At 41.7% G+C, this 23,003-nt stretch overlaps 2 protein-coding genes across 7 annotated transcripts in view; both read left to right on the top strand.

Moving 5' to 3' along the window:
• Window positions 1–9,916, top strand: part of LOC144005902 (uncharacterized) — a 36,614-nt gene extending 26,698 nt beyond the window's left edge. For 2 of the 5 annotated variants that reach the window (XM_077504373.1, XM_077504372.1), the window contains exons 5-6: window positions 6,188–6,257; window positions 7,753–8,315. In XM_077504373.1, coding sequence (XP_077360499.1) covers window positions 6,188–6,257; window positions 7,753–8,131 — 449 coding nt within the window. In that variant the 3' untranslated portion in view covers window positions 8,132–8,315. Of the gene's footprint in view, window positions 1–6,187; window positions 6,258–6,431; window positions 8,316–9,195 lie in introns of those variants that run through there. The other 3 variants (XM_077504375.1, XM_077504374.1, XM_077504376.1) reach the window with 3 other exon arrangements.
• A 41-nt stretch (window positions 9,917–9,957) lies between these two features.
• LOC144005901 (rho GTPase-activating protein 26-like) overlaps window positions 9,958–23,003 on the top strand; it is a 29,031-nt gene continuing 15,985 nt past the window's right edge. Inside the window, exons 1-3 of one of the 2 annotated variants that reach the window (XM_077504371.1) lie at window positions 9,958–10,602; window positions 10,699–10,912; window positions 11,023–11,280. In XM_077504371.1, the coding sequence (XP_077360497.1) occupies window positions 11,127–11,280 (154 nt within the window). In that variant the 5' untranslated portion in view covers window positions 9,958–10,602; window positions 10,699–10,912; window positions 11,023–11,126. The other variant, XM_077504370.1, reaches the window with a different exon arrangement.

Raw genomic sequence — 23,003 nt, forward strand, 5'->3', positions numbered from 1 at the left:
GGCGCTCTCTTGAAAAGTAGTTATCAGCTAATGAGAATTCCACTCGGAACAGGAAGGAAGGGCTTAGAATGCGTGTCCCTCAGCGAATTGGGGCCAATGTTAATCACGCTGCCTGCGTGCTCACGCTTTGCATGCGCTGCACGCGGAAGCATGCGGAGATGTGCAGAGGTTGACACATGAACGAGGCGGAAAAAAAAAGTCTGCATGTTTTTAAAAAGTCTGTTTTGTTTGCAACTAATTGCTTTCAGATGAAAATCAGACCACACAAACTTGAGCAGATACTTCTTCACGTTGTTGTTGTTTCTTTTTCCGTCTGTCTGGTTTTTTACTCTACCTCTCTTCTTGCCTTCTTCATCACTTCCTGGTCAATGCCCAGGGCAGGACATTAAAAAGCAACGAAAAGCATGAAGAAATAAGCCAGAATGCACAAGTATGTGGAAACACAACACACCCGGAGTTTGTCTTTGGTAGCATGAGCCACTCAAGCATCAAAAACAAAAAGAACATTTAGGATGTGACACCAAAATACCATCATGTAGCATAAGACACAATAGCAGATGTTCAAGTGATGCGGAAAAGTCATCAAGCAAAAATAATAACTAGAGCTGCAGCTCGAACGGGCCCTTGTTAACACTGGCCATGTTGGGGTCCTGGCACATAATAATAGAGAAATGTTTTGCTAGGCCATGTGTGTCTTTGTGTGTGTGTGTGTGTAGTGCATCGCCGCGGCAACAGTGTGGGACGATAGAAAAAGCTTTCACTTAACTTTTCATCTTAAAACGTCATGACATGAAACTCTCAAAATTCGAAGACGATCAAATAAGTTCTCTCCAAAAGACTTTTATGTAGGCTGTGCTATTCCTCTGAATTTTCCATAGATATAGTTGAAATGTACAACCAGCTTTGTAAAAAAAAAATACAAAATAAATAAATTAGGAGATACCATTGAGTCATTTTATAAAAATTGCTTAAGAAAAATCTCCGAAATGTTTTTTTATGCCAGGTCTGATGTGTGCAACGTTTCATGCGTTTCTGCTCAAGTTTACATCCTCAAAAACAGCTTCATTTTTCTTTGTAAACTGCGCATCGCCACGGCAACTGTGTGAGATGAAATAAAAGATTTCAATAACTTTTTATATGAACCATTTTGATATTATGAATGCAGGAAAATATGAAGACGATTGGCTAAATTCCCGAGACCTCTATCAAAAGGCGAAAAATGGTGACAAATGCCAAAATAAATTCAAAATGGCTGACTTCCCGTTAGGGTTAGCAAATGACTGAAAAACCGATCAAAGTCGTGAAGTGAAGGTACCACTCGCTACTTGACACCAGACGCTGATGCTGCAAATTTCCACCTGGTCTGGCTCCTTTGTGATAACTGCTGCAATTGTTGTTTTTGCCATCCGACTTTTGTGGAGAACTCCCCTGTCCCTCAAGAAGAGGCGCAACCCCCAAAGCTTTTTCTTGTTTTTTCATAAGCTCTTATTTACGTCTGACAGACCTCCTCCAGACAAATGGCTGCCATATGCAGCAACAAAAAGGCGGAAGGCAGGAAGAAAAGCAAAGTGGAAGGGATCGCTGCGCGATGCCTTCAGGCGCCGTGCGAGCGCTGTCGGATTGAGCCGGCGGCGTGCGTGGATGGAGAGATCATTATTGTCTCCTTGGGAAGAGCAACGGCCACTGTTGGCGCTCATCCGCGCGTCCCCGCGGGGAACGTAGCATCCTGCTTCGCCACGTCATATACCGTCGTACTATTTGACCAAACGGCAAATGAATGCGTTGATATGTAAAAGCAGGTTTGTTGTTTGCGTTGGGATAATAAGTGAAGCCTGTTTTTGTACACCGCTCACCAAAATGAGACGTTGGACGCGTGGGATGATGCCTTCAAGATGAGCGTCAACTGATATTTTAGTAACTTTTTCGACTGGTGCGCATCTCGCGAGTGTTTTGCATCTCAGGTGTCCCCTAAAGTCCAGATGTTATGTCCGTAAACCATGACAAAATACACGTGGAACGTTTGGGCCGACGTTGAAGATGTGAAATGTGAGATCATCTTCAATGCTGCGACGTGCGGCAAGTCTCCGTACTTTTGTCTGAGAGAAAATGTCCGACTCATGTCATGCTATGTAGTTAGCTAGCTTCCTTCCCAAAAATACAAGTTTGCAAATGGTTTTATTTTGAAATATAGCGGATTTCCCTCGATGCGAGTCACCCGACAAGCGTTGTTTCTTCAGTTTGATGAAAATCTGCTTGGCGAATCCGGAAAAATGGAACGCTTACGGAAAGCTGTGCGAATTGACACGCAGACTCGAACGCGTTCTATTCTTGCGACATGCGTACGGAAAACGCACCGCGTCCGTTCCGCAGTCGTAGTGAATTGGGCGTGACCCTTGACAATTTGAGGGTGGGTGGTGTTTATCTTTCTGGGGAGTCACCCGAAATGTTGTTCTTTTCAAATCCAGCCTCTAGTTTTCAACAGGCTCTCCAGAGTCAAGTCTTCCTGTCGGAATAAAAGCGTCTCTTCTGTTTCGTCCCTCAGGGAGCAGCTGGCCGGCCAGCTAGCTAATCCCCCGCTGGGCCTCCTCCTCCGCCTCCTCCTTCCTCAATCTCCCTTCCTGCCTTCCTTCCTTCCTTCCTCTCTCGCCGTGTCTTGTGTAATAGCTGCCTTGTCCCCGCTGGACAAAACAGCACCTTTTGTGGCCTCTTTGGCCGCCGCAGCTCTCGAACCGCCTTCGCACGCATTCGCGCACCCGCCCGGACTCTCCCTCAAGTCGGAAACATGAAACACTTTGGGGAAAAAAGCAGAAGCGGGACATTGTAAAGAGTCGGGCTCGGTGTCCAGCGGAGCGGAGAGGCGGACCTTTTGTGATGGCGGCCATTAGTTAGCGAGGTGTGGGGAAGGTTGCCACCTTTAACACCGCACGTCTACGCCTACGCCGCGCCACCCGCACGAATGCCACCTCCGCTAATTAGCACCGTAAGAACTTCACACGCTCGTTAAAAAAAAGAAACAAATGCGCACTGTTCATATGTGCGCTTTCAAGCGATGACTCATAAAAGGGAAATATGAGGAATAGAATACAGTAATCATATATATTAGGGGTGGAATCCTCTGGCTACCTCACGATACGATACGATACGATATGTGATACAAGGCTCACGATGACGATGATCTCACAATATGACCATACCGCCATTATCAATATATTGCTCAGGTAATAAATCCACAATAGTTTATGAAAAAAAATCAGAAAATAATCATATAAATAAATAATACAATTAAAATAATAAAATAAATAGCAATAATAATAATTTAAAAAAAGAAAAAAGTAATCATTTATAATATAATAAAAATAATATAAATACATAATACTATATATACATATTTAATAGTAATAATAATAATAATAACAATAACAGGGTGACACGGTGAAGTAGTGGTTAGCACGTCCGCCTCCCAGTTCTGAGGACTCGGGTTGGAGTCCAGGCTGCTCCGGCCTTCCTGGGTGGAGTTTGCATGTTCTCCCCGTGCCCGCGTGGGTCTTCTCCGGGTACTCCGGACTCCTCCCACATTCCAAAGACATGCATGGCAGGTTCATTGAATTGTCCCTCGGTGTGCGTGTGAGTGTGGATGGTTGTTCGTCTCTGAGTGCCCTGCGATTGGCTGGCAACCAGTTCATGGTGTACCCCGCCTACTGTCTAAAGCCAGCTGAGATAGGCTCCAGCACCCCCCGCGACCCTTGTGAGGAATAAGCGGTCAAGGAAATGGATAGATGGATAATAATAATAAATAATATAAATAAAAAAAACTAAACTCATTGACTTGCATCCATTTCTCCACCAGTCTTATGAGGCACTCCCCCTAGTGGCCTGCCAAGTAATTGTTCAATAAGTCATGAACAATGGAGCCGTTATAGTAGCTGTATATTAACTACAAATATCGCGATATATATATATATATTGCGACTGGAATTGCCCCCGTACCGGCTGTCCAAGTAAGGGGCGCTCATGAAAAAAAAATATTGCTATGAAATGAAATGAGTTCAAAATGAGCACCCTAATTTTGCCCCCTCTAATATACATGTGAGAGGAGCGAACGGACGTACGACGGCGGACCGCTCGCTCGTCATTTTCATGGAGGACGACGATGTGCTCATTGGCATGATCCTCAGGTGTTACCACGGAAACAAGGCTATATTTAGTAACACTGTCTCTCTCGCGCACACGCGCACAGATACATGCTTGCGTGTGTGTTTGCTCACATGGCCGCCAAGATGAGATTCCATTTTTGGTGCCATGTTGAAGGGGCCGCTTATGACGCGAGCACTTTTTGAGGGTAACCCCCATCGGGAAGCGTGAGAAAAGGTCGGAAGAGAAGGTCGCGACCTTGCCGGTGTCGGCTGACGCTGCCCGCCTTCCGCCCGCCCACCATCCCGTCCGCTCGTGCTATAAATAGCGCAAGGGGGATCCATTTATAGCTCCGGCCCACATTGTGATGCCGAGCCGAGCGGATGACAACGATTTGTCGCTCAATGTAGCGCGAGGCTGCAAAATATAGCGTGATGATGTTTCTCGCCAATGATTGGATTTTTCTTGTGCTGCTTATGATTCCGTATGACATCATAGCAAAGCCAATCGCAGCATAGCACGAAACACTTCTGCTAACAAAGTCACTCATTGAAGTGCTGCTTCCGTGAGGGAAAATACAATCCATTTATCCGTTATCAACTTCACATCTGAGGTCCCGCGAAGCAAGAAGAAGTCTGCCTCGGTTGTCATGGCAACAAAAGCCACACGCAAGTAAACTGAGCCATGATTGGTCACGAGCACAGGTGATGGCAAATACAACCCGTATTTTCACTTGCCGAGGCAGCACTTCATCACCAATCGGCATTTACTCGTCAGGCTAGAAAGAGGTTGACGTCCAAGAACGTAAAAATTGAACGCAATTTCAACTATTTGTCAAGCTTGTGTGAGGTTTTTTTTTTTTTGTAATACATTGGTGGCCTTGTCGATTATTATGGTCTGTCGTTTGTTGCTTCCCTGCAAGTCTGATAAGATTTGAAGTGACTTTCCTGCCTTTGTTTGTCATCGTACACCATTCATTTATTTCCGGCCGATGAATGTTCATATTTGTGTTTCTATTTCCACACACGGGTGACGCCAATCTGGATTATTTTCAGGCTTGCGATTGTCCGGCCAGGTTTAAGTATAGCTGGCCGCCGTGACGTCATGCTTTTTGTTTTCATTTCATGTGCGTACGCTTTTCCAAGCGTTATTTTTAACGCGGCTCAACGGGAAGGTGGCTTGCGTCAACACAAATTCAACAAAAGATTCTTGAGACCCGCTGAAGCAGCATGTGGCGCGTTAGCTAACACGTTCAAAGAAAATTGAACTTTGGATCTCTACTGCCACGTGTGGCCAAAAAATGAAACTGCTTCTTCCGGAAAATTGTTTTACAGATGGAATTCTAATACTACAACTTTGTTGACAACTTTACAGTAATTATTTATTTATTTATTTATTTATTTATTCATGTTCTTGTTAAAGGATGACACCATTTTCCAAGTATTTCAAATATGTAGTTGTGATTTATTTATTTATTAATTTTTTTCTTTAAAGCTTCCCAATGCCAGAAAATTCAACTTTGGATCTATACTGCCACGTGTGGCCAAAAAATGAAACTGCTTCTCCCTTCTCTCGTAAACATGTTTTGTAGATGAAATTCTAATACTACAACTTTGTCGACAGCTTTACAGTAATTAATAATAATAATAATAATAATAATTATTATTATTTAAGGATTTATTTTCTTGTGAAATGATGCCATCATTCTTTCAACTAATATGACAAGATTGCAAATATGTCGTGGTGAAATTGTGAAAGTAGCGGGATACATATTTGTGATCAAATGTCGATTTTGAGGAATAAGTTTGCGCGTGCGTGTCCATCATAAGCGTTTTTTTCCTCAACTTGACCTCCTTTTTCCCCCCAACTGGATGAAAATAAAAGACCCAGCGCAGCCATCTTTTGAACGCATGCCGTATTAAGTGCGTGCGTGTTGTGTGACTGACAGCCACAGCTTGGATGTGTGTGCGTGTTGTGACAGGAAGTCAACATGGCCGATGATCATCTGCTCCTTGCTGCCCTGATCTTTTTTTTTTTTTTTTCTTCCGCTCTCCAGTCTGTCATCCCGTCGTCAACCCCCACCTGCTTTCAGCCCCGCCCCCTTCAGGCCCACAGGAGACGATAAGGTGATGTCATGCCTCCGCTTGCCGGGAATGTGTGTGCGTGTGTTTGGGCGGCACCATAATTGGAAAATCACGCCAGATACTTGCTGAATATAACGACATCGAGATGATTGCCATATTTCACAGGTACCCTAATAAATAACTTTTTTTTTTTTTTTTTTCCCCATCAAATGAAAGAATTACATTTTTCATGAGGATGTGGCCTAAAAGGAGACAGGAAGTGAAGCGGGGACAGCCTATAAAAAGCAACAACAACAACAAAATGGTGAGGGCCACAGTCCCTCCACTTGTGGCCCATCTGGAATGGCAACTATTTGCCTTCGCTTTCGTCATGCGTTTGCTTTCCATCAATGACAGGAAAGGGACGAGGAAGCGATAAGACGGACTGGGAACGTTTTTTTTTTTTTCCCACAACGACGGACGGGCCAAAATGGGAGCACTTTGATGCATGGAAAAAGAATGTGGCCGTCACATGAAGGCGCCGTCCGTCCTGTTGGACGACACAACTTCCTTTTTTCCACATCAAACTTGACGTTGCAAAAGTGCTTTCACCGTACCGTATTCCATCATATACGATGATGCTATTTTCAACCGATTACGAAAAACAAAAAAACGATCATTTGTCTGTCACTACACAGCATATTTCAATGGTGACGTTTTTATTTTCATATTAAGAGCTAACTCATTTTTAACATGAAGTAACCTTGTGAAATTCTGCACATTTTAAAAATGGTAAAATACAGCCTGACGCCCGTCTGCACATTATTGAATTTATTACTGCTAAATTGTGTGACAGTTGACTCATTTGCACAACATTGAATGTTTTTATTTTGTTAAGTGCAATACGGATGCACATTTTAAAATGACGCAACTTTACTGAATAAGGACGTTGTCGTTTCAATGTATGTTAAGCGGAATTTGATTGATATGAGCCACAACCTGCTTTATCTGTTTGAGGTCAAATTGGTCGATAATTGCTTATAATTTTGAGCAATTTTTTTTTATGATCTGGTTTATCTGTTTGACGCCAAATTGGTCAATAATTGCCGATAATTTATCAGTGAATTTCTTTATGATCTGGTTTATCGGTTTGTTGTCAAATTGGTCGATAATTGGTGATAATTTTCGGCAATTTTTTTTTTATGATCTGGTTTATCTGTTTGACTTCAAATTGGTCGATAATTGGTGATAATTATCGGCAATTTTGTTTTTATTATCTGGTTTGTCTGTTTGACGTCAAATAGGTTGATAATTGCCAATAATTTTCGTCAATTTTTTATGATCTGGTTTATCTGTTTGACGCCAAATTGGTTAATAATTGCCGATAATTATGGGCGTATTTCTCTATGCATTTGCATACTCTTAAGGCAATTTGAAACACATTTTTATGGGGGTTTGTGAGTGCATTGTTGAATTTCCACCTATTCCAAGCGAGGATGATGTGTCAATAAGTGAGGCGGAGAAACTCTCTCTCTCTCTCTCCTATTTTGCCAAAAAGGTGGACGAGGAGCAAAGCAAAAAGCCAGCGACGGACGTTGGACGAGGCCGACCCGCGGTCAGGAAGGGACAATAAAAGAAAGATGGAAAGGAGCGAAGAGAGACGAGGAACAGATGACAGCGTGTGCGCGTGCGCGCGCGCGCTAGATGATGTTGGCCGCCGTCAGGCCTCGGGACTCCCACAGGAAGCCAGCCGCCGGCCCTTGTTCACGTTCCACTTATTGTATGATTCCCTTCCTGCCCCCGCGCGGACCCGCAGGCCAACGGCCAAACAGCACGCCGTGGCTGCGTGCGCATGCGCGAGTGTGCGTGTGACACAGACAAACAGACGGCAAGAGCGTGCGTGTGTTCTGCGCTCATGTCTTCCTATGTTTGTTTGACAAAAGTCGCTTTTGAATGTTTTCGCGTGTGTTGCATAACACTCAACAAGGATCGAGTTGCTTTCGTAAGCCGAGTTTTTACATGGAGACTTTTTTTAGTCATTCCAAATGAAGATCTCTGCTCACCTGTTTTCATGTGGCATGAAAACGAAGGACAACTTAGCAATAAATACATTTACTTTTACTAACGATGTCATTTCAGTTCATATTTTTGTTTTCATTGTTAATGATATTTTTAACAGCATTTGATAAATCTGGCAAAAAAACAAAAAAAAAAGATTTGACATCCTTCATTTGATCATCACAAGCAGGCTTGTTTTTGAAATCATTTGAGCTGCATGAAAGCCATATACAGACAAAAAATGTTTGGCCTCCAAATTGACATTAGCTTGTTTGAGTGTCAGATTTATTTCCAACTACAAACTACTCGTTTTCAAGCCAGAAAACTGAACTCCAGTACTGAACTCGACTGAGCTTTCAGTCCCGTTGAGTCTCAGTTGAGGTTTAGAGCAACGCTGCCCTCTTGTGGCCACGTGAAAATTGCAAGGTCCTGACATGGAAGTCAGTCGCAAGAGACTTTACAATTCGTTTCTTTGAGTGCACAAACCGCACAAAATACAACCTACGACTTTCGACACGTGAAAAATTGAGGGACAATCAATCATGCGTGCTTGTTGTGGTTAAAAACAAGGAGCATTGATTGATATGATAGCACATAATATCTGCGCGTAGCTGAGATGAAATATCAGATCATGACTTGAATGTTCCTTCTTAGCCAGAGAGAAAAATCCTCTTGCTTTTGAAATATTATTTACACCTGGCTGGGAAAGTTGAGTTGAACGATCGGACTGGAACTTCCATTTTCTTTCGACCAGGTGTAGTTTTCAGCAAGCCATCTTGAGTTTGAAATGCTGACACATCAATGCCACTCCAATCAAAAAATAATCATCATAATAATCCAAAACAAACAAAACCTAAACAATGACTCGCTTTCCATGTGAAAACCTCCTTACCTGATTGTGCTGCATAACACGTTTGTCTTTCTTTTCCGTCTTACCCTGCAGGTCTCATTTTAACAGGACTGCGCCAAGACTAAAATTATCACTGAAGGAAAAAAAAAAAAACACAACCAGAAAGGAGGCCGGTGCCCTCAAGTGACCCCAACAACTCAAGTGTCTTGCCTGACAGGCTGTTGCCACTTTATTGAGCAACACAATAGATACATTTGTTCACAACATATTACAATGTTGTTATATGTTATTTGTTTCAGTTTTACCATTGTTGCAATGTAATTATTGCTGAAACATACAGTACGGTGAACTGTAATTTGTACCAATTATTTACATAGTAACTGAATGTATTATTTAGCAGTTTTTGTATGGCTGCAACTTGGGGTGGGATTGAATAAATTCTCTTCCCACTTATTATTATTATTATTATTATTATTATTTTACATGTAGAGCTTGCTTTGTATATATTTTTTTTGCCACGGTCATATTTTCCAGTTGTTTGTTATATTAGTGTGCTGTTTGGCTCCTTGAGATATTTGTTTTGGCCTGCTCAAAAACAAACAAATCAAGTCAAGTCATATCAAGTTGGACTACATTTCCCAGAATTCCTCCTAAATAACTCGGATGCCTTCACGCGGCTTCAAATATGGAAACAAATAGAACTTTATAAAAAAAATTATGACAACTTTTTTTTTCCTTTTTGTTTGTCTCTCCTTGGCTGTTGTATCGACACGTTGTAAGGTTGTTTTCATAAATAAAGCATAAAAACCTCGCACTTCCGGTTTGGTAACAGTCGCATGATAAATACGTCATCAATTGCGACTTTTATTTTCTTTTTCTTTTCTTTTTTAACCGCCTATTATGAATAATGAGCACTTGGACGACCAAAAGGGAACGCGTTTAAGGTCTGAAAACTAGTACATATTCCTTCTAAATTCAAATACATGTCGTCTTAACGTTTTAAACCACGCGAACGAATGTAAGCTCGCAGGGGATATACTACAACAAGACTCCACGTGTATTTGTGTAAAAGTACCGTTAATGTGAGGCTTTTCTACAACGCAGACGTTCAAATGCAAAAGTAAGTGCAATTTAAAAAAAAAAAAATAGACGTAGTCAGACGTACAAGTGTAAAATGAAATGAAATCAAAACAGACGTAGTGCCTCCTGGGCACCAACAGATAGCGCCAAAGAGCTACTAAATGCAACCGAGCCTTTTGTGGCAGTTTGTCAGTTCTGGACAACAAGCCCTTCAAAATAAGTTTGAAAAAAAAAAAAAAAAGTCTCCAATAAATGGGGCTAAATGTGACTTATCACGTGATGACCTTAACGCTTTGGTACCGTCCTGCGGTGTTTTGCGGTATTATCTCCGAAAGAACAAACGTCCGCCCCTTTAAGTCATACAAACGCATCCGATTGGACGAGAGAGACGTCAGTCAACGGATTTACAGCCGAGTGGCGGTAGGTTGACCGCGCGCGAAGCATTCACGCGACGAGTCGACAATTTCTTTGATAGATTTTTTTTTGAAATGATTTTTCCGGCTCCTCCGTTGGCAGCCTCTTCCTCCCTCCCCGCCCTCATCGTCGCTCTTGTCGGACCGTCCGCTCCGGCATGACTCGCTCGACAGGAATGCAGCGTCGCTTTACATGAGCATCTGGACGCCAAATTGCCACATTGGATTCATTTGATTCGGACACTTTTGACTCCCACTGGATGTTGCACTGGTGTCGTTGTGGACTCGAAATCGGATCTCAAGGCGAGGTTATGCAGGTGAGGCTCCTTTCCTCCTCTTGGATGAACATTTCTCACATTGTTTCCATGTCATCGGATTTTTGTTTTGTTTTGTTTTGTTTTTGTATCCCCTCCCTCCCCCTTAACAGCCGCTATAGCAGCCCACGCCAGGGATCGCTCCTCCTGGTTCATCCTCGGAGATTTTTTTTATTTTTATTTTTTTTAAATTATTATATTGTTGCCGGGGTCGAAGATGGGCTTGCCCGCCCTGGAGTTCAGCGACTGCTACCTGGACAGTCCGCAGTTCAGGGAGAGACTCAAGTCGCACGAGCTGGAGCTGGACAAGACCAGCAAGTTCATCAAAGAGCTCATCAAGGACGGCAAGGCGCTCATCCAGGCGCTCAAATGTAAGTCCAGCATTTGACCACCATCACGTCTCACAATCTTAGGCACACTTGCACCAGCCAAATATTAGGATGCAATTCAGTTGACCTTTGACACGTGACGTTGGATGTTGAGGGATGGAGAAATGTGTAAATAGTGAATGAACGTGTTACAATCATTCTCGCAATTAATTGCAAAGGCCAGTCAAATTGGAGTGAAAGAAATCACAGCAATGCAACAAGGGTCAACGACCCAAGACAACTTGGCTAAGTGGTCGTGGACTGGATGGAGGTTCGGCGCTTAGAGGAGAGGCACTTTTGGATGGGCCTGGAAATTGGACCATTCTTTTTTTGTGTGTATGAGCTCGCTTGTAAGCAAACTTGGCTTGTAGCAAACGTGTGTGACGTCATCACGTCTCTGATCAAGTGCTGAAAGGAGGCCGATTCTGTCCTCTTTCATGGAAAAAAACGCTTCAAACATCAAAGCGTATGTCAGGATGGAAGAATGTTGATTTGGTGTTAATGTTTGATGTTGTGTTTTTTTTTTTTGTGTTCTGTAAATGATAAGCGCGATATTGTGATATTAAAACTGCCATAATATATCTGTTAAAAAAAGTTTGCGCAGTTGTAGCACCCTCTGGTGGCTACTTTTTTTTTTTAGCGCAATTTAATTTTCATTAGAGTTGTTTTGGCCCTTCTGTTTCAAATCGACACGAATTGTCAGATAAAGTGGAACGTAATATGCTTGTGAAGCGAGTCAATATGCGGAGGAACTCGATGTGTGTGTGCATGAACAACATAACATAATAATAACATTACTGTTTTGTACAAAAGCACAATATTGTGCTTTTTAAAAAAAATTTTTTTTAGTATGAGCTCATTATAGTGGCATAATGTGCACATTTTAGTTAGCGTCTGATGGGTCAAATTCAAACAAAACGGTAAAATTCCATATGAAACGTATTGCATGTCTTTGCGGTATGCATATTGTACGTGCCAATATCACCATATTGACTTTTTTTTAATTTTTTTTTTATCTCCAATATATTGTGCGGCCTTAGTGAAGTCTGGAAATTGAAAACGAATGGCCATTGTGGCTTTTGTCTGCTGCTGCTCATCAAAAAACATTTCATGTATCGTTTCCCTCCATCGGATGACAGCAGCAATATTTTCGTCAGATGATTGTTTCCAAAGTGCAAGACATGAAAATGTTCCGTTCTCTTCAAAAGGGATTTTTGGAAAGAAGAGACGCTCGCTCGCTCGCTCGCTCGCTCTGCTTTTGCTTTGTCTTCACTTTGGAATGCGGGCGCCTTTGTCATTGTGTGCACATATGTTGGAAATATGGATCATCTTGTGAGCCCGAGAGCTGTCTGTCTGTCTGTCTGTCTGTCTGTCTGTCTGTGCATGTGGACATGATGTAGGAGCAATGCAGGGATTGTCAATGCTTGCTTCCTGTTAGCATTTGCTAACTTCCTGCTAGTACTAGGCTAACGATGCTTTTTTTATTTTTTTTTTATTTTTTAACAAAGCATGTTTTGTGTTTCAATATATAGTGGATGTAATTCAAAATGTTGTGCATTTAGTTTGACAGTGAAGTCCAGCTTGGGTATCAAAGGACACTTTTTAAGGGACAGCCGACTAACACACTTGCTAGTTTGCTAATATTTTGTCTCTCAAGGCCTCTATTGGAATACTCGCAGCGTCATGTACGCTGCTTGTGTGTCGCCGGGTGGGGGTTGGGGTCTTCCTCGCGCTGACGGCTGCTGAAGGAAAATGAAAATGAAAATATAGGGCAGGCAGACTGAGCTCTGCCCCGTGCGATTGTTGCACGACAAACGGCAAATTCTTCACATCCACAGCTCATTTCAACAACTCTCTCTCCAATTTTTTTTTACATTTATATTAATATAATGATAAATATCATGTATTATTTATCATTAATATATATTAAGGGTGTTAAAAAAAATCGATTCATAGGCAGTCGAATCGATTTTTAAACATCCATTTTTGATAGAAAAATATTCAGCAAAACATCTTACTTAGGGTTAGTGTGATTAGTAGTTTCTAAATTTTAGTAAAAAAAAAAAAATAATAATTGTAACAATCGACTTGTAAATTAAATTTGTATGAGGATTATTCCGTATCAAATCGAATCGTGATACTAATCGAATTGTCAGGTAATAGGCAATTCACACCCCTAATATATAATAATAATAACAATAATAATTTATTATTATTGTTATTATTATTATTTGTAATGTTTCATTATTTATGTATTTGTTTATTCATTTATAAATATACCATTCTATAATTAATTATATATAATAATATATAAATATGTATTTATTTATATGTACGATATTGATATAACAATTATTGATATTAAATGTATTGAATATGTCATTGCTTTATGTTTTTATAAATTGCAAAATAATAAATACGTATCGCATCAATTTGGAGCAGTTGTCGGAACACAATTGAAGGTTTGAAGAGGGTCCGAACGAAGGCGCTTCCACGTGATCGGCTGATTAGACAGCGACAACATGCAGTGGAAAGCGACTTCATGAAAGTGACGGACGACAAAACAAACCAAACAAACCAAAACATGAAGCCACTGGCATGGAGACCCACATTTGACTCGCGTCCGTTATGAACCAATAGATTGTAATCCTCCTTTGACTGCACTTTTGGCACCCGCCCACATGTATTTGGTGGCCATCTTGCGTGTGTCCGCACATGCAGTCTGGCTTGGTTAGGGTGGGGGGAGGGCGTCGCTTTAATCTGCCGGGAGTGCGCTCATGTCGTTGGGGCCGACAAGATGAATGACTTCATTATTTATTCATGGCAATTTACATTTCTACTTCCAATCGACATAATCCTCACGCCCATTCACGTTAATGCTCCGTATGGCGGCTGTTTTTCAGGCTGGATGCTATCGAATGGTTTCGATTGTTACATTTTGTCACCGAATGACTTGTTTCATGCAAATGAGTCATCAAAGTGACGGACCATAAATGTGATGGCTAATTAGAAGTGGCTTTTATTGGCCTTTACGAGCCAAGATGTCTTTTGGAATCTCGAGCGTTTTGCTTTGACTCGTCATCGAGAGCGGCGGCGGGCGACCGTCACGTCACGTCACGTCACGCGTGCACGCGTGCCCACACCAGCGTCAACACGCGTGTTTTCAGCGCGCACGCGTTTGTTGTCGCTCAAGTTGGCGTGCGAGCGAACGAGCGCCCGAGGCGTTAAATTGAAGAGTCGTAACTTTGCGGCGCTGCTAATGTTGTCAAACTGTTGACAGAATAAGTCAGCAAATGATTGCGCAGGTGATACGATCGCGGGACTTTTAGCCGAGATTGGAATTGAGTCCATTTTTTGAGTTATTGTTGGAGAGCAGTGCAAAGTGCAAAAGTTTCTCTTTCCCAGATTCCAATTGAAGCTGTTGACAAGTCTGACAAATCATCTGCAGACACAACACGTTGTACGCATCAAACACTTTGGAGTCCAAATTTGACAAACTGACAATATTTTCACTGAAATTTAAAAAAAAAAGTGCACAATTGCTTGAGATGAATCTTACAGCTGCACAATAAATGTCAACATGTTTGAACATGAAATCAGGTGCAGTTTGTGAGCGGATCTTTTCGTTTTGTTCCTTCCGATTGGATTGTGTCAATTTTCCTCACTTAATTTTCGTTTCAGTCATTGAACAAAATTGTCAGTCAATTTTAATTATCGTTATCGTCTCAATGAATGGCTTCTGTTTTAGTTTCCGTTTTATTTTCACCGGAAATTTTTTGGGGTGATGACAATTATGATGAAAATATTTTGTTGACGGAATTATCAGTGGTGTCGAGGCAATATTGGCTTTTTCATAATGAACAACAGAAAATAATGCGATTGTTGTCGTTTTGCTACTTAGCTAACCTGCCAATTGTCATTTTTGTTGACATTCTGTACAATAATTGGAGCTGATTGGACGATGCGACATTCTACTCGTTTGTTTTAACCAATCACGGCCGCGGATGAAAATGCGTTTGTGTCCGTTCATCGTTGTTGTTGAAGAGGGAGAAAAGCGCCAACTCACTCAACGGCGAACAGAATGAATTGCAGCGTCCATGTTAGGTTTGTTAGCTCTGGTTTGGTCACAGCGGCAAATCCCGCCCCCCAAACACAATGTCGCTCTGTGATTGGTCCAAACCAACAACGGTTGTCAGCGGGAGTGGTACAAGAGTTTGCAAACTCACAAATAGCGGCAGAGCAAAAATCTGAGCATCTGAAAAAAGTTCTCCAACGTGATCTTGTGAACGCATCAAAGCTTTCTCACCGGTGTGGACTCTCTTGTGTGTTTGTGAGGATTTCTTTGGCCACAAACTGAACGGGCAAAATGTTTCTCACCAATCTGGTGAGCAGTAGTTGTCTACTTTGCCACCAGTCATTTCAGGCCGTTGTTTTTTTTTTTTGTGTGTCTGCGAGCGAGTTCAGGCTTATGTTGGGCGACGGGGAGGAAGCGGACGCAGGCTATTTTGGAGACTGGCTGTAATCTGGTGATTGTGGTTTCCATCCTCTCGCTGTCACGACTCGGCTGCAGCTGGCCCGGCGTGGAACATGCGCACGAGTGAGACCAATCGGTCGCCTTCCTTGCAACGTGACGTCACAAAAATGCCGTTGAAATGTGGGCCATTTCCTCCAAATGACACAAGCTTGTGAGCTCATCACGCATTCCCGCTGTGGATCTTTCCAGAGGCCGTTTTCATTTTCACCCCAGCAGGCAGACGCGCTTTCCAAAAGAGAAGAGAAAAAAAACAAAAGGAAAAGCCTCCGTCCCGTGTTGTCTGTGTTGTCTGTGTCAGCAAGCAGGCGTGGCAGAAAATTCCAAAATGAGGGCGGGAGACGGAGGTCAAAGGGGGTCGCGGAGAATGAATGGGGGGAGGGGCCAGCGGAGGTGGGGGCGTGTGCTGATTAAAACGCGGTTAGACAAACATGCCAACAAGGAAGCTAAATTTTCGTCGAGACGGAACGCGAGGACAAACTGGAAGAAAGAAAAGAAAAAAAAAAAAAAAAGAGTTGGAGAAGCACAAGTTCCTTCTTGTCTTTGTGCCCGTTGCTAGGATACCAAAGTTATTTGGCCTGAGAGGATGAAAACATTCTTCTTCTTCTTGGTCTTCTTCTTTTACTTCCATTTTGGAGCTAATCTCCATCATGTTAAAAAATATTTGTCATTTTCGACTTGCTGGTAATTTATCAGCAATCAATTGAAATTCCATTTGAACAATTTGAACACCGTTAACATGCTCCAATTTTTAAACCTGATATGTTCCAAAAAAAAAAAAAAAAAAAATCTTGCAAGCTTTCACCAGTGAGCAAGTGTGGTTTGATTTTTATTATTATTATTATTATTGTTTTTTTTCTTCAAGATTCTAATGATGGCAAAGAGGAATTGAATGAATTGTGGTGCTGGTTAGTGTCCTCATTTCATTTTCCACACAATTAGCTTAGCAACAAAAGTGTTTGTGTCTCCGTCCTGGCGGCTCAGTTACAATATGGCCAAATTTAAAGGCAAGAATAAATGTCAGCTGCTTTTTTTTTCTTTTTTGTTTTTTTATCAATGAAGACCCATTTCACACACATCATCACAAACTTGTATACTCACTGAAACATGTTTACTTTGGTCTTGTTTTTGTTACTACACAACAGATTTTTGTTTCGTGCACAACAACTTGTACACAGCAATGGCTGTTTTCAAAGCGCTTTATAAATAAAGTTGTTTTGAGTTGAGGGCTGACAAAAGCGATTGACTGACTCACTCGGCCACCAAAATTGGACGTCCCAAAAACCCAAATGTTGTTTGGAAACCCGTTTTGTGGTGTTTGCGTTTGGGAGTTGGACCAGATCCGTTGCGCTCCATTTCCATCACTTTCTGTGTGAAAATGTTTGTTCATCACGCGACGGCGCTTGATTTCAGCATTTCTATTGTGGCGAAAGCGTCAAAGCTTGACGGCAGCAAACGCGCGAGCGACATTTGTGGCGCCTCTCGGGCTCGCTCGTTTCTTTTGTCTTCCCGACGATTGCTGCCGGCTATTCAGCGTTGCATTCACACTTGATTGTGTTGGGGCCCGGCTTGATGTGTTCATTGTTCGTTGATGTGGGATGTGGCCGCCATTCATTCTGTTGAGGGCCAGTGACGAAAAGCGCCATGAAAGCAAACGGGATGTTCTTGTATGAGATTGTTCTCTGCGATGTGTGCTGTCACCGTTATTATGTGTGCGTTCTTTCGAAATGGCTGAAGTGGGACTCGATGCACACAACTTTTACAACATAACTTGTTGTTTCTTCAACTTGTAAGTAAATAAGGTCACTTGCATCTCAAGGCACCGGTTTACAAGTAAAAGAAGAAGTGACACTAACATTTAGCTTGTGTGGTAACCACAAAATAACACACTGTCCTTTATATTGCGATGAATGAAAAGAAACATTGAGCACAGTTAGCGGCAACTGTCCGCCATTGTTTGCAACGACGCAAGCTTCACTTGCCTTCCTAAGTTCCGTAAGCCACGCCCACATGACCTAGTAAACCATGCAAGAGGCAAGACGGCATGTGAGTTTTGCTACACACAAACAAAAGCAATCCAGCTCACGTTGTTGCATTGCAAAGGCAAGAAAAAAAACAAAAAAAAAATCTGTCAAATACGCTGTGGTCACGGCTTTTGTGTAAGAGTGATTATTGTCATTGTTGACGTTTTTCTTGTGGGTGTGTCCTTGTTCATTGATGTTAACTTAAGCAATGTTGGGCGTTGATTATTATAACACTGCCATAGATGGTCATTTTTCCCAAAACCCAATTTTGCACTGAATGAATGAATGAATGTTGTTGTGATTCAGCATTTGTAATCGTAGCGAAACGTAGTATCGAGTTGCAGTCCGCCGATTGTCCGGTGCGGTTTGGTGGCGTCACTCAAGATGTTGCTTGTTGCTTGTTGCTTGTTGTTTGGCCCAACGATCTGCTTCCCGTCAAGCTGACTCAGCAGAATCGCCACAAGAGCGACGGTGACCTTTTCTTGACCCCCCACCACAACTTGCACAAAAAGCACTTCCTTGACATTCTCCTGCTTTCTTTTGCTCTTTTCTTGATCATTTGCGGGCCGTCACGTTTTTGTTTTGTTTTTTGGCTTTGTTCAAGAGGAAAGTCTGACACATCTGGGAAGAATGACTCGACAAGTTGTTTTATGATGATGATTATTATCATCCAGTCCCTGGAGAAATGTGATACTGTTGCTCATATCAGCACTGCATATGAAAGCTAAGCCATTTTTTTTGAAACATGAACTTCAAAACACAGTCGCTGTTCTGTTCTGTCACTAATTGTATCAATTGCAAAAGACAACATATGACCCAAATGTATCTTTTTGTTGTTGTTATTTAGCAACACAATAATACATTTGAATGATGTTCTTAAATGTCATACTAAGCTGGAGTACTAAGCCAAATCGATGAATCTTTGCGCTAAACATTAGCTTTAGCATCTTGTCTTGTAAATATCATGTAGTAATAATAATAATAATGATATCAGCGTCCTTGCTGCTCCACCAATGTTAAAAATTAACACGTAATTTTCTTGAATTTAAAATGAATGTACTGTTATTGCTTGTATTTAGTTTTCATTTGTTTGCAATCATTAATTGTGCTAATATGGTAGCTTTGCAACGTCTTTCCTGACTTAACGTAAATACAGTGGTACCTTGAGATACGGGTTCTCATTACTTCTGTGACCGCGCTTGTATCGCAAATCATCTGTACCAACCCTCTAAAAAAAACACAAACACTTTATTCTGGAAACGGTTCAAAATGGTGCCAATGCTAGCGTTTAGCTAACGCAACATAAGATGTCCTGGCTGCTCCATCCATATGAAAAAGTGTCAATTTCCTGCTTCAACATTACAAGTTGATGTAACCAATTTGAAGTTTGTCCTTCAAAGTTGGCAACGGCGGACGCGTGAAAGCCGAAAAGGTCACGCGAGGACGCGGCGCGTCCGTCGCTGCTTTCCTGTTTGCCTGCCAGATTGTCGTGAATCTTGTTGAAAGGAAGAAGCCGTCAAATTGTGGCCGTTTTCTGCACTCGGACGGGAAATCTACGTGCATCCGACCTCTTCTCAGGTCAAACGCGTCAAAATCCATTTTCAAGTCGTCGTCAAACGGCACGATTGTGTTTTGAGCTGTTGCGTGTATGCGTGTGGGTCCGTGCCACTCGATGTACAACAAAATGGATTCACATTCTGGTGAGACGAAGTTCCAGCCACAGCTCCACTTCCTGTTGATATCACACAAGGCCTTTCTTTTCACTCACATTTCCTTTTGTGTCGCGTATCGAGCTCGTTCTCGCTCTGTGTGGCCTCATTCCAGCCACTCAAACGTCCTTCACGCATCGTTTTTCGTTTTTTTTCTTCTTTTTTTGTTTTTTTGCTTACTTAGACTTGTGGTTATCTGGACGCTACCGCTCAATTTATTATACAGAATAAAATGTCATACCCTCATGGAAAGTGTATATATTGCAACATAACGATCAAAAGTTAGCGCTAGCATACCCGTGGCAGCCCTGCCAAAATATTACACGCGTATTCCATTGGAGACTCTCACTATCAAATCTTTTGGACCCATTTGCTCCTAAAAACATATAAGTACGTTCTATTTTAAATGTAGTAAGTGTCCCAAAGACGTATTTATACGTGTTTTTTTTATGCTGGAGCATACAGAAGGCTTTGATGCAGCCTCTCAACTGCAGAGAATGGGTGGAAAAAACAAATAGGTAGTAATTACAAAAACGGCCAACAGGTGGCAGCAGAGGAGATTAACCAGGGCCATGTTGCAACAAAGCTGTTTTCCGCACAGTTTTAAACGTATTTGTGAATAATGATGCAACTTGACTAGATTGCTGCAAAATGTAAACAGATAGAAATATACTGTCACACTAGCAAGAAAAGACAGCTGTAGTTACGCAATATTCATCTCTGTTCATTTTGCAAAGTGTCGATCAGAATCCCAGCCAACGTTGTGGTTTAGAAATTTGGCAAGGCTGCGTTGGACTTACGCAAGCATTTTTTATTCCCACGAGTGCAACGACAAATGAGATTTATTTGCAATTGCATGCAGCAGTAATTGTTTTCGTAGCGAGTCGTGATGCGGCGCGTCAGCCAAAACAACAAGTACACGCTCGTTTTTCCCATCAAAAGCGAGTGACGCAATCCGACCGCAGAGCACAACAAAGTCGCAATTCACAGCTGAGCTTCGAGTGTGAACAAATTCTGACAAACTTGCTGATGTTCGGCAATATGTCGTTCAACAACAACAATGTTGACGCCAGTCCAATACAGGAGCTATATCAAAGGTTTTGTCTTCACAATTGCAATTAATAATAATACTCAGTTTTGATTGGCAATGTCAAATCAGTGTTGAGTGATGTCATAATATCAGGATTGGCGTGCGCTTCGGTGCTTCCCGTTATTGAGCGTTACGAGTAGGGGTGTGAATTGCCTAGTACCTGACGATTCGATTCGTATCACGATTCACAGGTCACGATTCGATTCGATACCGATTAATCCCGATACGAATTTATAAGTCGATTGTTGCGATTTTTTTTCATTCAAATTTAGAAAATACTAATCAGTAAGCTTGTAGAGTGTAAGATTTATATGAAAATGTATTATTTATTTATCTGAAATTTCAGTCTTATAGAGGTTGTAATCTGTTTCATGTTTGAACAGCATTAAAATAAAATATTAAGGCTTAATGTTCCGTTCATATAACATTCTTCCATGCTTAAGGTGTGAATCCTAAAAAAAAAAAAAAAAAAAAATCGATTCTGCCGATTATTGAATCGATTCGAGAATCGCGCGATGTAGTATCGCGATATATCGCCGAATCGATTTTTTTTTAAACACCCCTAGTTACGAGCGTTACTTGTACCTTGTGATACGATTCCATGCAAGGCTCACAGTAACGATTATCACACGATATGACGGTGCCGCCATTACTGCTATATTGCTCAGGTCATAAATCCACGATCAGCGATGATCAACGACTCAAGACATCAACTGATGCTTTTCCAATGAGAAAATCGTTTCTTTTTGTACCATCACTGAAGCACAATATTCCAACAGTGAGTACTTTTTTTTTCAAACAAATACAAATGTCTTCTGAACAGAGACAAACTTTCTGTCAACAAAAACAATATCGTCATGCGACATGTCTGTCAATTGTTTCATTTTATAAACTGACACCATTTTTTGGTGTAACATTCCAAAAGTAAATAATGACTTGCTTATATATTAAATCCAAATTAATTGTTGATTAATGTTTTAAAATGTTCAAACTGAAGATATCATTCATATTTTTCATAAAAACGTATGCAAAAGTGAGTGAGTTGCCGGACAGATAAATAAATGTCTTCCACAAGTCAAAGAGCGCTGATGAGTCTTCTTCGCCTGAAGACTTGTGTCCATTTCTCCGCTACTTTTCTGAGGTGCTCCCCCTAGTGGCCCGCCAAGTAATTGCTCAATAAGTCACGAAAAATGGAGCCGTTACGGTGGCTGCAAATTAACTCCAAATATTGCGGTACTTGCGTAGGCATATCGAATAATCTTTTGGGAAACAAAGTATCACAATTTATCGCGATATCGATATATATCGTCACACTCCTACCGGAGAATGTGGGTTTTTTTTTTGGTTTTTTTTTAATGGCTGCCGCCGTGTTTGAAGACGAGCACGTGGCGTGCGGCTGAAGAAGAAAGAAAAAAAAAAATCTTAGTTGCGCTGTGCTCTCATGGAGGAAGCAGAAGATGAAGCACTTTTCAGATAGCGGCCAAAAAGAAGAAGATGGATCGTGTGTTCACGTGTGCCTCCTTACATCAGTGGAAGCAGAACACCCAATCGTTTTTTTTGTTTGTTTTGACCTGAAATCTGCCGTCCAGTTGGATTACGCCGCAAAATGAGACGTGTCCGCTTATCTGCACTTCACTTTCCTGTCATCTTCAGTCTCCACCACACTGTTAAAAACACGGCTTGTTTTTTGCGAGGAGGTAAAACGCATCATTTCTAGTTTTGTCTGAGTCACTTTTCCTCGTATCTTCAAGACTTAGAACTCATTTTCTCCAGTATTGAATTGTGTCCAAAGAATAAAACATTTCTGGCATCTTATTCCCTGAATTTTCTTTTGAACCGATGAAGTATCAAAATCCGAACGTACCGCGGTGAACGTCATCATCCTGTTCACATGATCGGAAACGGAAAAGCTGCCTTCGTTCTTTTCATTCGGAGTTTGCTGACGTAATGTTTAAGAAAAAAACTGATTGAGTTGAATTGGGCAACTTGAAAATGTAATCGGAGGTTATCAAATCTCCAATTACTGGCTGCCATGCAATGATTCTCGCGTAGCGATTCATACGGCCGTATCGAGTGCATCCATCTCTTGTGCAGGCGGCTGTTTTGCCACAGCACCCGTGAACACGCTGCGGAGGGGACAAAATTGGGATTTGTTTTGTTTGGACAATAACAGCAGCTGGCGATAACATTTTTGCTTTCCCGAAAGCGAACCGTCATTTGCCGTGAATTATTAACGAGCCGTGTTTTTGCTGTGCTTTGGTAAGCCGACACTCGGATCGTCAGCTGGCTGGATGAATCACTCACTTATTCATTGGGAACACATTTGCTTTCAGGCAGCCTGCTTCCATACCACATCCAAAGATGGAGAAATT

Source organism: Festucalex cinctus, chromosome 18 (assembly GCF_051991245.1).
Source record: "Festucalex cinctus isolate MCC-2025b chromosome 18, RoL_Fcin_1.0, whole genome shotgun sequence".
NCBI classification, from domain to species: Eukaryota; Metazoa; Chordata; class Actinopteri; order Syngnathiformes; family Syngnathidae; genus Festucalex; species Festucalex cinctus.